The 13630-nt window shown below is 37.4% G+C and overlaps 1 protein-coding gene across 3 annotated transcripts in view; it reads left to right on the forward strand.

Moving 5' to 3' along the window:
• MAPK1 (mitogen-activated protein kinase 1) overlaps positions 1 to 13630 on the forward strand; it is a 46610-nt gene that overhangs the window by 18754 nt on the left and 14226 nt on the right. For all 3 annotated transcript variants that reach the window (XR_006172477.2, XM_065568449.1, XM_005281100.4), the window contains exons 2-6: positions 3604 to 3786; positions 5592 to 5781; positions 10055 to 10171; positions 12279 to 12393; positions 13364 to 13495. Coding sequence is in view for 2 of the 3 variants with exons in the window: in XM_065568449.1 (XP_065424521.1) it covers positions 3604 to 3786; positions 5592 to 5781; positions 10055 to 10171; positions 12279 to 12393; positions 13364 to 13495 (737 nt within the window). In the remaining variant the exon portion in view is untranslated. The remainder of the gene's footprint in view (positions 1 to 3603; positions 3787 to 5591; positions 5782 to 10054; positions 10172 to 12278; positions 12394 to 13363; positions 13496 to 13630) is intronic.

Here is a 13630-nt window from a genome sequence, read left to right on the forward strand (position 1 = left end):
AAAATATCTGCATTTAAAATTATCATGGTACAATTAAAGAGCACTCACAGCCATATGCTTGCATCAACTTGTAAAGCTGAACATTAACAGGGGAAAAAAGTTTCTGTCCTCTTTGAATGTGCTTAAAGTATTAGTAACTAGGTTCATTGCAACTATGAATAATACATACAAACCATTACAGGAAGGGAGTTTGCACTACATGTAATGAAGATGAACTGTATGCCAGTTTACTAAGCTATTTTAAGAACTCAAGGGTATGGACTAGCAGTTTCCGCCTGAGAATCCCAAAAGAACTTTGAACACTGATTATTGCTCACAGAACCCTTTTGAGGATTGGTATGCTAAATATTGCCCCCATTTTGCAGGTAGGCATCCTAATTTTTCCTGTGATGAAAGCTAGTGGTGGTCAACAAGTTCTCTTCTTCAGAAGGCAGTCATAGTAAATCTAGTCTGGAGAAAATGTAAACAGTTGATGATGATGGTGCTTTCTCACTGAAGAAGTGAGCTGCTCTATGGAATTTTTTTGTCAATTTAATTAATGCTTGTAGACTGTCATTTCTGGAGATGAAGATCCTTATCCACTGAAATAGACAGCATGGGTATCATCAGCATAAGTTTATTCACCAGTTTATGCCTCAGCAATGATCTGAGAAAGGAATGAGGTAGTTGTGGTGAGGGGTAGAGACCATCTGAAGGACTGAAGAGATGTTTCAGTCCCTGGCCTATTTTCTGAGACTCCTAACAAGAATTCCAACTATGATAATTTTGTAATGTTTATGCTAGTCCACTATGTAGTGGACTGAGACCATCTTTTTTCGCATTAAGTATCCATTTCTGCTTGAGCCAACCCAGGCTGTGTTTGAATCAGTTTAGAGGTGAAAGTGGCCAGATGTTCATTCTAATGCCCCAAGATAGAACTTTGTTTACTAGTATTAAGTTAATAACTTAAGTTGCAAGCTTCTTAAGGTAGGGACACTGTCTTCTGTTGTATATGCTGACAAATATGCTGTTGGTGACAACATTAAGGGACTGGAAAATCCATCTACTTATTTCAACAATTTTAATATTAAAGTCCTTCAGTGTCTTAGAATACATGTCTAGTAAAGAGGTGCTGGTATGTTCCTATGTAAGTTCTGTGACTCTTTTGCAATAATCACTCAAAGGGGCCACATTTCTGTGTAAGAGACGTGGTATTAACTTGGTGTTCAACAGATTCTCTGTGTAGCTACATTATTCACATTACTACCAATATGCTGCAGAGGCAAATGTGCACCCACTCATACAACTAGAGTAGTGTTATCCTCGGGTTGCCAATGTAAGAAAATAAATAAATAAATAAATCCTCTATTACACTTAATTGCACAGGGATGAAACAAAGTTTGAGAAAATATAACTGATCACAAGTCAGTTTCCTTTATTGCTAGCTTCCATTTCATTTGTGCTTTTGTGAGCTTACACAGGCTGTGTGGCAATAACAGAAATGCATACATAGTAATTACATTAGTGTGATGAGATCCTTTGATATGAAGAGAGAAAAGTGACTATGTGCAAGATGTACACTAAAGAGGAAACTGATTACATCTTTACCACATGTACCCTGCTTTTTCCACCCTGCCTTCATACAGTACATGGTAGTACTGTCTAAAAGGGAGAATTGTGTTTTTACTGTTTTGTTTTTGAATCTAATCTAAACTTTTTGCCCAACTTGCTAGGAAAATGTTTCAAGAAATGTAAATGAAATTCTTGAACTACAGCATATCAAAATTTGATATTTTGAATTGATAAAAATTAGTGATTCTGTGAAAGGAAAGAAGGAATTTCTGCTTTCCGGGAGAATAAATACTGTTATCCCACAAATAACTGACTTTGTGTTCATTTGAAAAAGCAAAGACATCAGTATTGTTTATTAAAACTTGAGAATAAAATGTGTTTCATAAATAGAAAATGTTGTTATATATTTAAGCAACATCAGTTGCCTAATACTGGTCATGAAATATTCCTATAACAATTTGCTTCCTCTTTCTCTGTCATATATCTGCCATCCATGTGCTATGAAATAAGTGTAGGTTCTTTATTGTGAGAGAACAAATACAGAGGGGGAAGTAGGTGGTCTGTGTACAGTGATGAAATGAACCAGGCTAAGATTTCTTCTGTTCATTCCTAAATAGGCTCATTCAGTCTTCAAAATTTCTGGTTCAGTCTGATGTATACACACAAGAGGGCTGAATGAAGGTTATAGTGGTAACCTAAATTGAGTATCTTGTAAGTGCTTGATTTTTGCAAACATAATGTTCATTTCATTTAGTGTTTTATATGCAGTAGTACTGTAGTGTCTGAAATGTGCCCTCCACCCTTCCAAGTAATCTCTCTTAGGGTAGGAGAGTGGTTCAAATAGACAGCCATTTTCTTGAATTCCTTTTGAGGTCCTTTCTCCTGAGCATCTCTTCTATGTAGCTCTGCTCCACCTGATCAGAAGATATTCAGGCCTCTCAGCAGAGTGGGCCTACTGATGAGAACCTCAAGGAACTTTTTGATTGTTTATGAAAAAATTGTTGGGCCTGTTGATTGAGTGGCCTAAATTTTTAGTAGCTCTATCTGATTTAACACAACTTTTTAAACCCCTAATTGTTTTAATTGGAATTAAAAACAAAACAAAAAACCCTACTGTGGAACCATTTCTGTTTTGTCTTAGGGTTTTCAGAGGTTTTTACAAAATTAATTTTTGACCAAATTATGAATTAACTGTCCCCCTTGATTCACATTTTCTTCACACAAAAATAACAATGTAATGAGACACTTCTGTTCTTTGTCATTTTTAATAATAGGAGCATAGAAAGCATCCTGAAGTTCGTAAATTTATATCTTTTTGCAACATAATATAAAACTGGTTTTTAGAAAATCATTAAAGTTTCATTGAGACTTCTTGTTTGCCATCTCAATACATAAAACATAATTTGTTGACATTAGGCACTTTAAAAAGGAATACGGACACTGCTTTATAGATACATCTCAGAATGAAGCTATGTGCTCTCAAAAGCTCAGGGTGGTGTGTTTACATCACTGAACCTGCTTAGAAATATAGGTCACTGAACACATTACCTGGGTTCTGTGCTCCATGCTCTGGCTTTCCGTTGAATGAAGTCCAATTCAAGATCTTCTTCCTCATAATCAGAGCCTTGTTTGGGATTGTATCTTTCTGTGTGAAAACATCTCTCTCCTACAATCAAGACCTTTCATGATAGCTGTATTTCACTGGAACACTGAAAATTTTGATCAATGAAGGAGGCTTGTGGGTTTGGGAGACTTTTAGAAGTTGGACCTATGCTGTGAAACTCGTAACTGCTTCAAAAGAGAATTACCATTTTAAATACATGGGAATAACTCAGATATTCTGGTCAGAGAACCCAGATTTATCTAATAGTTGCTGCAATACAACCAAGTATTTGTTGAAAAATTAAAATGCATGTCATATTGACCATCATACACTTCATGAACGTAAAAGGGATGTGCAGACCCTAGATTATGCAGAATTCTCATTCTTGCTTTGTGGACTAAGTGGATTTAATATTCTGTACAATCTGATATTGTGAATTCCTCTTCCAGTTCTGCCTATGATAACGTCAACAAAGTTCGAGTAGCTATAAAGAAAATCAGCCCGTTTGAGCACCAGACGTATTGCCAGAGAACTCTGAGAGAGATCAAAATCCTCCTGCGCTTCAGACATGAGAATATTATCGGAATCAATGACATTATCAGAGCTCCGACTATTGAGCAAATGAAAGATGTGTATCCTTTTAAAGGTGTAAGATGGTATAGATTTCACTTTTTTCTCTTTGATAGTTCTAGTTCTCTGCTTTACATGTTGAGGCAGTTACACTTCATTTTTCATTCATCCTTCATCTTGCTAATAAACTGTGATAAGAATTTACCTGCTGTGCTCTGGTAAACTGAAAGGAAAGCTTTGTAGCATTAGTAAAACTTGAGTTCTGTTTGCAATCTGTAATGACTCGATCTTATCTAGATCTTATCTATCACCCTACAACCAATATAAAAGTAATTAAATACCTTCTGCTAGTTGACCTATTTATTCCAGTCTGTAATGTTAGTGTGCCTCTGCCAGCTTAGATTGTTTCAGAAAATGTCAAAATATCCAGCATTGCATTTTATATTTGATACTACGCAGTAAGAAGCCTTCAAATAGTCTCTGGTTTGATTCCTGAGGTGAACACCAGCTTTTACAAGAACAGGCCCCAAAATACTGTTCCTATGTTTTTCCTCTAAATCCTAGATCAAGAGATTCTGGCATTGCCTAGATGTCTTTAGTTTATCTAGCGACTTTATCCTAAAACTAAATTGAATGGTTCAACCCTTATTGATCCTAAAATAAAGCATAGTACTCTGGAACAGTAATGGCAGAGTAGCTGTCCACTTTGGGGTTGGGGAGATATAACTGCCCTGAGTCCCCTGGCTTAAATGATCTAGACTGTTTCAAAGGTGAGCTGAAAGGATAAATCTGCAAAAATCCAGGTGTACTTGATGTATATGGAAAATTCTGCATCTGTTCACAGGCAATTAAACATGCCTGATATGTGCAACTGGATTTTGTTGTTTATACCCAGTTTGCCTTCCACTGGAAAATTTGGCTTAATAATGTGTTTAGCGTGAGGTGAAGCCTCAGTTGGAAGACTTACACATTAGTACAAAGTGTCTTCAGTTCTTCTCTAAGCAGTATAGAATGACAGTACTTTGAGTGCAGGTTGTGTTCCATCTGGGTCTGAGAGTTCAAAGGGACATGTTGATTTAGGGAGGGAAAATTAATTACAAGGGGTTATTGCTATTTGATTTCTACCGTGACTAACATTTGTTGTGTAACAGAAGCCAGTTTTTTGCACTGGGATTTTGTGGCTCTGATCTACAAATCCAGATATTTTTCTCTAAGAGGTACCTTACGGGGGGATGAACTGGGAGCAGGTGAGATGCAATTCAGGTTGGGATGGAAGAATCTGCTTTGAAAATGCAGGCAAGGGTTTGACCAGTACTAGGTGTAAAAGATGTGGTGTTGATTGATTGGTCCAGCATGACAAATATACAATAGAAGAGGGAACTTGGTTTCTGGACATGAGAAGCCTAGGTCAGAAATTGGTATCTTCTAAGCTTTATTTCTTTCACATTTATTTAATACTGAATACAAACGTGGTTTTTTTCCTCATAGTTTTATCATCTGTTAAACTAGAGTATTCACTTTTTGGCAGAGAGAAGAATCCTCTGAAGACAGTTTCTCATGTTCAGAGCCAAATAAAATAAACTTCTTATATGAAAGGGTTTTATTATGATTAGCTGACACATTACGTACCAGTCTCTTAATCCTGTAACAACTGAATCATTGAACAGATTGATCTGAACCAAATCTTAAAATCAAAAATATCCAAATAGTTTTGTGATTGTTAAAATGAAAATGAAACAAAATTTGTGGCTTGGCAGTAATTTTAAATTCTGAAATTTAAAAATGGGTAGTTCATATTAGCACATTATGTGGATCTCTAAAATGAGGTTATGGATTTGTTTGCTGCCTTACATCCAGTGGCTTACAGATACATTGTGCAAGATCTCATGGAAACAGATCTTTACAAGCTCTTAAAGACTCAACACCTCAGCAACGACCACATTTGTTATTTCCTTTATCAGATCCTGAGAGGGTTAAAATATATTCATTCAGCCAATGTGTTGCATCGTGACCTCAAACCCTCCAACTTGCTGCTTAACACCACTTGTGATCTCAAGGTTAGTTGGAGCCTTCTTGCAAATTAGTCATTTTTCAGCTAAATTAAACTCCCTTGTACAATGACTCAATACAGTGGTTCTCAACGAGGAGTCTGAGGCCCCTGGAGTGCTGCGAGCAGGTTTCAGGGGGGTCTGCCAATATGTCCAGCATAAGACTCTTTAGGGACCAGGGCAGAAAGCTGAAGTCCTCCTGCACAGGACTGCACCCTGGGGCCCCAAGCTCCACCACATGGGGCTAAAGCCGAAGCCTCAGCAACTTAGCTTTGTGGTGCTCTCTGAGGTGTGGGGCCCCAAGCAGTTGCCCTGCTTGTTACCCCCTAATGCTGGCCCTGGCTTCTATATGCAGAAAAAGAGTTGTGGCACAGTTGTGTTTTTTATTGCATGTTGGGGGGGGCCTCAGAAAGAAAGGCTGAGAGCTCTCCTGACTTAATAAACTACTTGCCGTAATCATGAAACCAGTTTTTGTTGTGAATGTGAGCTTTTCTTGATAACATTGCTAAACTAGCTTTTGTTAATGAACAGTCTCTATAAACTAGTGCTAGACTTGATTTTTGCATAATAGATCGTAACTTTCTCACCTGTGAATCGACTATCCTTTCCATAAACACATTCATTTTACTTTCAAGTAACCCCTATCAATTAGTGTAATCTTGAATGTATCCTGCAGTATATAGACAGATGCACTGATTTTTTTTTCTCACCTCCCCTTAAAATGATCAAATGAAAACTGTGACAGCCACTTTCAGTGAACCAAAGCATAGGATAATATAGAACCACAAGTAATGACTATATAGTTAAGGCCAAAAAACTGTTTCCACCTTGAGGCTGATTCTTGACTCTCCCACTAACTTCCTAAGAAACTCTTGTTTTGGCACCTGAAACTCCTTATGAGTAATCTATGCCTAGAATATAACTTCGCGGAAAGAGTTGAATTTAAAATGCCTGTTCCATCAAGAATTATGGGAGTAGAGAAAAAATTAAGCCTCTATTTTGATGTTAAACTGTCGGTCTAATGTTACAAGCTCTGCTCCACCTAATTAAGCTTTCTTTTAAAAAATGTCTCTAGTTGTCTTCTTATAAAGGCAATCTTCAAAATGTAAGCCCAATAGCTAGGCTTGTAAGTTTGTCACTAGTTTTAAGAAAAATCATTCTGCCATTCAGCTGTGTACTTGCTCATCCCAAACACTGATTTCTGGAGTACTTACCTTGAGTTCTTGGTTTTGTTAGCCGCCCCCAGTCCCATAATGCATGGGAGGCAAGTGATAGTGGAATATTGGTCATATGCCAGTGTCTTCTGACCCCCTGCTCTGGGGTTTCAGCAGCCTTTGGAGGCACCTTCTCATTTAAGGAAGGAAACAGGCATTGGTAAAAATCTTCAGCCTCCTATAAGCAAGAGGCTGGCAGCAGTAGAATTTCAGAAGAATCTGTGTGTGTATGTGTATACCCTCAAGGGATAACAGGTGCCATTTTGACCCTAGACAGAAAGTCACAAAAAAGAAAGTCAAGAGGCATGAGGCAAGAGAAATACATGGAATGTGAATTTTGTGAGCACTAATCCTCTTTATTCCCAGTGTTACTTCAGGCACTACAGGACTATTTAAGTATGTTATATGCTCTCCAAACACAAAAGACAGTCCCAGTTCCAAAGAGCATGCTTCTGAACTAGAAGGGTGCTTTGATGTTTACAGTTACTACATATATGGTTGAACAACAGGACTGTGAAAGAAAACAGCTATTTGGCAGCAGACTAGCAATGTTCCTAGATCCTAGCACAAGTGGCATGATTATGGGCATACTGTTCGATAGTTTGGTCCTTGGCCTATTTGTGTCTTTATATCTAAACATCTGTAAAATGATAGCTATAGATGGATTTAAATCATGGCTAAAATGAAATTAAATAATTTTGCCTTTAAAAAAAATCAAACCTTTTTAGAGGAACAGTTCCCTCTAGGGTGGAGGTATAAGGCATATAAGATATCACCTTTGCAGATAGCAGTGTTTGGATATTTTTTAATAGCGAAAGGAGGGAGAGGCATCTTTAGGGGTTTCTCTTGGGAACCCGAGTTCTAACAATGTGAAATGAAGCTGTTAGAGCAGCTACCATTTCTTCAGGTTATGCCGGAAAAATAACTTCATTGAGGCCTTAAATATGGTTTAGCTCATGCCATTGAACTGAACGGGGACTTTTTTCTCTTGGAGATCATCCTATTGGTTTATACTGTTTGCTCAAGTGTCTTACCAAAGGCCCTCTAATCAATGAAAGTGAGACTTTCAATTGCTGCAGCCATTTCTTTTTTCCTGACTAGTAACTTTTTTACTTGAAAAACTCCTTTCTATTTTTACTGCTGAGAACTTAGGGTCTGTATTGTGGTGCCACAATGCGTACTTTAATTTTCTTTTTGTAACTGACCATATGTGATTCTCCTGCCATACTTCATTATTTACTTCCAAATGTCACCAGCCTATTACAAACATTTGATTTAATACTAAAAGGAAAATTTTGGAGGTGATTAGATTAAGAATTACATTTAAAAAAAACTAAATTGTCAAAAATCCGCCTCCAGCAGAAAATGGAAAAGCAGAATAAAGGATAGAAGAAATACTCTTAGGATTATTGTTGATAATAATACTTTGCATCTGATGAGGGAAATGTTTCTCCTTGATGAGGCCTCTTGAGTTTCTATGTGATTCTACATAATCTATTTTTGACTACAGGATATATGAAGTAAGGAATTGTCATTTCCTTTTCTTGAATTCACAATTAAGTATACAGCATCATTATCCCTTTATAACAATTCTAGGGAAAAATCCCACTTCGTTGTCTATATTTATCTGTGTTTCATTATCCTACACATTCTGTATCTTGGTAGTTTCTCTGGAAGGAAATATTCTACCCATAGCCATAGTGGTTTTCTGATGGAGAGAAAGTTCCTCTGTGATAAACTTCTTGTGTAGACTGTTCCATATTGTAAACTGTTCCTCATGAAGGAGAAGTGAAAGCTTTCTCATGTGGCTTAATCTCAAGTCACTCAATGAGCCAGCCACTTGCCCAGTGAGATAATAGACATGAGCAGTTGGCCGGTTTCCCAGAGAACTGTCTCTAAATTTTCCATTCTCTCTTACAAAAACAAAAAGTGGCCTGTTCACCATTTTTTTTTCTTCTCCTCCCCTGCCTTGGAAAAGGGAAAGTCTGTAGCAAGCACCATCCTTTTCAAAATGTGCCTAGCTTGACCTCCCTCATTCCTAAGGCTTGCCAGTCCCTCCATCAGTTAGAGTTCAACTTTCTACAGTCTCTTCACCAGATGATAAACAAAAGCGATTTCCTACTTTCTGCTGAATTTGCCAGTGTGGATAAGAGCTGCTTCTCATTGTTGTGATCTAGGTGTGTCTAATACTTAATATGTCATGAAAGAGGTGCCGGGGCTCAAGCAATTTTTTTTCTTTCATAACTGATGTGGCAAGCCCAAAGGTGCTGGGGCTATGAAATGCTAAGTCTAGAGGTACCGGGGCTCAACCCTGGCAAGCCCTGGCACAAATTAAGCCCTGGTGTGTCTGTCCAAAGGGTTGATAAGCTTTTTGCAGCTCTTCTCTCCCTCATCAGTCTACATTCTCCCAGTCTACTGTTATCTCATGGCTCAGTAGTATGCCTCTGTTGCATTGACTGCATTGTGGTGGCAATAGCTTCTTAAAATAGAAGTACTGAACTGTGCAGAGGAGGTAGTAGCAGTGTGAAGTAGATAGATCATAGAAAACCATTAATGAGCAAGAAGTGGTTCTGCTGATATTCAACTATTTTCTCTCTCTCTCTCTCTCCCCACCCAGCTACAAGATAATAATAGACCTGCACCTACAGGAATTAATCAATTTCTGTTCTATTTATGGCTTTTCCAAAGACTCATTGTGTGACTTGAGCAAGTAGTAATGAACTTTTGTGCCTTGGTTTCCTCATCTGGGGAATACTTGCCTATCTCGTACAAAAGTTATGAAGCGTAACTCATTCTTGATAAATCACTTTGAAATCTTTGAATGACAGGCAGCATGTGAATGCAAAATATTCATAATTTCTTTGTTTAGATTAGTTAAATTAGGTTTTTAATCTACCATATATATTTTTCTAGATATGGAGAAAACAAATTTACATGTTAAAATTACCCTATCATTGCATGGCTTACAGCCTTACAATGGCTTGAGGGAAGATAGTTTGGGTAGTAACTAAGGTGAATTATAACACTAAAATTTGTATTTCTAATACTATTTTTTAATTTAAAACCAGATTTGCGACTTTGGATTGGCTCGTGTTGCAGATCCAGATCATGATCACACAGGGTTCCTGACAGAATATGTAGCCACACGTTGGTACAGAGCACCTGAAATTATGTTGAATTCTAAGGTAAGGACTGTAGATGGACCAGCAAGAAAAATATGCTACAAAGATATCCTAGATTTGTATTACAGTAGAGTTCCATTTAAATCATATTGTTCATGTCATTGCTGGCTACTGAGCAACTTAAATGGTGGTTAAGATGTCTTCACCAAGAAGGCTGCCAGAAGCAATAGAAGGTTTTAAATTTAAGGGGTTTGACTTGGTTGTTTGTGCAGGCTAGCAAAAGCCTGCATTAATGTATACAGTACTGCTTTATATATGAAGTGCTTATATCATATGTAGTCTAGTACAATTTTTTTCTAGTTTTCCAAGAGAGGAGGTGGGAGTTTGTTAGAATTTTAGTATATCAGCAGCAAGACCGTAAGACTTCAGTTCCTTTTTGTTTTAAGTTTGAAAACCAAATATTTCAAATTATCACTTACTCCTTTTACTCATTTTACTGCTAGTAGAGGTTTCCCAGAATTATGTTAGCATGTGTCAGAGAGAACTTCGATTTAACAGCAGGAGGATTACCAGATTCCAATTTAAATATGTGTATAGCACTTTTTCTTGGACCTCTCACGTTCCTCATGGAATTTAATTGCTTAGCACATTAGTTCCTTTACACTGTAGACAGAACCATGTTAAGTGTAACCAGGCTTTGATATGTTTATCTGACAAGGTTACAGCTAACATGATTCAATATGTCTGTGCAGGAGGACTTTTCCTGGCACAACTATGTATTAACTATGGTGTACTGCCCACACCTCCTATGCTGCATAGCCATGTAACAGTGTAATCTGGGTAAATCTGGGCTATCTCTTGTTGTCCCAGCTGCTTGTGCCAGAGGCAGAGGGTTGTAGGCGGTCTTTCACATTTTGTGGTGTCCTCCTAAGCAGGCACCTGAGAGTTAGATTTAACGAACCTGGTTACGTCCTATATACACAGCAAAAGAAACATAACACAAGCTGGCAGGAGCCTGGAAATCTGTCCGGATCACTAACAAAGTAAACAAATGGTACTCTTCCCTCGTGACTCACAGCAGAAGTGAAGTAGGGATGTGTGAGTGGAACCTGTTCGGTGCCTTTCCCCCATGAGCTGGGGAGACCATGTCCCATATTACCTCTCCCGCACCAGTACTAGCAGCCATCAAGGGCTGGTATTTCAAAACCCAAAATTCTCCAGGTGGCTCATAGAAGCAGGTAGTTCAACTGTAGCAACTTCAGAGCATCTGGACCCTTGCTGCTCACCCTTCTGATATCAGCACCTCACAGGATACTTCAAGGCAGAACAGCTGTGTCTGATTATCTGTTGCCATATCCTCCCAATTTCCTCTTGCCTCTCATGCCTCACCCTCCCAAAAGCCTGCTAATTAATTTTTAAGTTGTGTAAGATATCGCACATGATTTCTTTACAAAATTCTATATACCCAAAACATTTATACATGTTTCTTTGTATATATGTAAATATACTATGGCACTTATCCAGATATATGCTCTAAAGTAACCAGGTAAACTTATTCTTGTAACTTTTGTCCTTCCTTATTCTTTTTACCAACTCACATCCCAAAGACTTGTTACTCTGACTATTTTGTGGCCTAATACTTAGATTGTAGAAGCTTTGGGGAAAGGACCATGTGTGTATTTATTTGAAGTGTGTAACATGCTTCTGGGCACTATGGGTCTTACATTTCAATATGTAATGGATTAACTTGCTTACAATTTTGGTAAAATCAAACTTGGTACAATCTACTGATACAAGGTGTTCTATAACAGCTAAATGTTATTAAAATCTATTATGTAGACAGGCCCTGAAATCAGAGAATTCACAAAAATGCATTCACAGCTCTCGACCTGATTTGGCAACAGCTACTTGGATTAAGAAATATTGTGCATTTCTTCTCCAAGTAAAGCATTACTTTCACTCATATTTTTGAGACACAATGCTTGATTATTCCTCGCTGTGCAAGAATGATTATATAACAGTATGATGTCTTAAGCATGACTCATCTAAATCACTAAATTACACTAGTGCCCTATCTTTCAAAACCACAGTACCTTAGCACATATAACCTGTTACTGTGTTAATTATACAATGAAATATCAAAAGGGCTTCTTTTCTCCTCCTCCCCCAGGGTTATACCAAGTCTATTGATATCTGGTCTGTAGGATGTATTCTGGCAGAGATGCTCTCCAACAGACCCATCTTTCCAGGAAAACATTACCTTGATCAGCTGAACCATATCCTTGGTAAGCTTTTTATAAAAAGTAGTTTCTGTTTCCACAGTTGTCTATTACCTCACTGGTGGATCCCTACCAACACCACCAGGCTTGGCCACCCATTTATCCACCTCTCCAACAGCTGTCTCCATGCTTTCTTCCACTGTATTATATGTATGGAATACTCTTCCTGAAGTGTTCTGCAAGACCACTACACTCTCCATCTACATACTTCTGTTGTGATGCCTACTAGAAATGACCACCCTAGTTTGAGGGGCAGTTGAGGATAGCTAAATCTTACTTATATCGGAAAACACTTTTAACTGGTTTAGAACCATAAAGTTCTGCATGTTATAAGCCTATGTGAATGTGGGATATTTTTATTGTTATCCTTGTTCCCTCTCTCCCTTCCCTTCCATTATTTGTTATAATCACATTGTGTATCTAGAGTAATGGGCCTTTAGCCTGATTGAATCCCCTCGATGCTATCACATATATAAATTAGTAATAATAGTAATAATAAAGAAGGGTTCATACAGTATCGCTTTACTAAGTGAACAGTCCAAGCCATTTCTTTAAGTCAAATAACTTTTCTGGAGAATGAAGAGATGATCTCTTCTTTATTGTATTGATGATGATATTAAATTGAATATTACAAAATAAAAATTGAGATTAATTTTTAGTTTACTTGTTGAGAATCAAATGTAGTTCATTTCATATTTGGTAGTACCTATTTTTCTATAAGCTGATCAAAAATCAATTTTTCCATCAGACTGATACAAATCTAATATAAAAATGTCTGTGGGTGAAGATGAAACCTGGTCAGAATTGTTTGTGAAAGCTATTTATATCAAATTACTTCATCTATAACTTTTTCTTAAAATTAATCTGAGCAGTAATAACAGAGTAAAAGTAGAAATCTTTGAGTCTTATCAAAAGCTTGTAATGTGGCTGTTTCAATGTACTTTCCATATGAATGAAATTATTTTGTATTTTTTAGGTATACTTGGATCTCCTTCTCAAGAAGACTTGAATTGTATAATCAATGTAAAGGCCAGAAACTACTTGCTTTCTCTGCCACACAAAAATAAGGTACCATGGAACAGGCTGTTTCCAAATGCAGACCCCAAAGGTATTTTATATTTTTGCTCTGTTACACTTGTCTTGATTTTTAAAGATGGAAAACAACACAAAAAGCAACCAATGGTGGGATTTTCAGAACTGCTTAGGGATTTGTACACCAGTTCCTAGTAAAGTTAATGAGCAT

Source organism: Chrysemys picta, chromosome 15 (assembly GCF_011386835.1).
Source record: "Chrysemys picta bellii isolate R12L10 chromosome 15, ASM1138683v2, whole genome shotgun sequence".
Lineage (NCBI taxonomy): Eukaryota > Metazoa > Chordata > Testudines > Emydidae > Chrysemys > Chrysemys picta.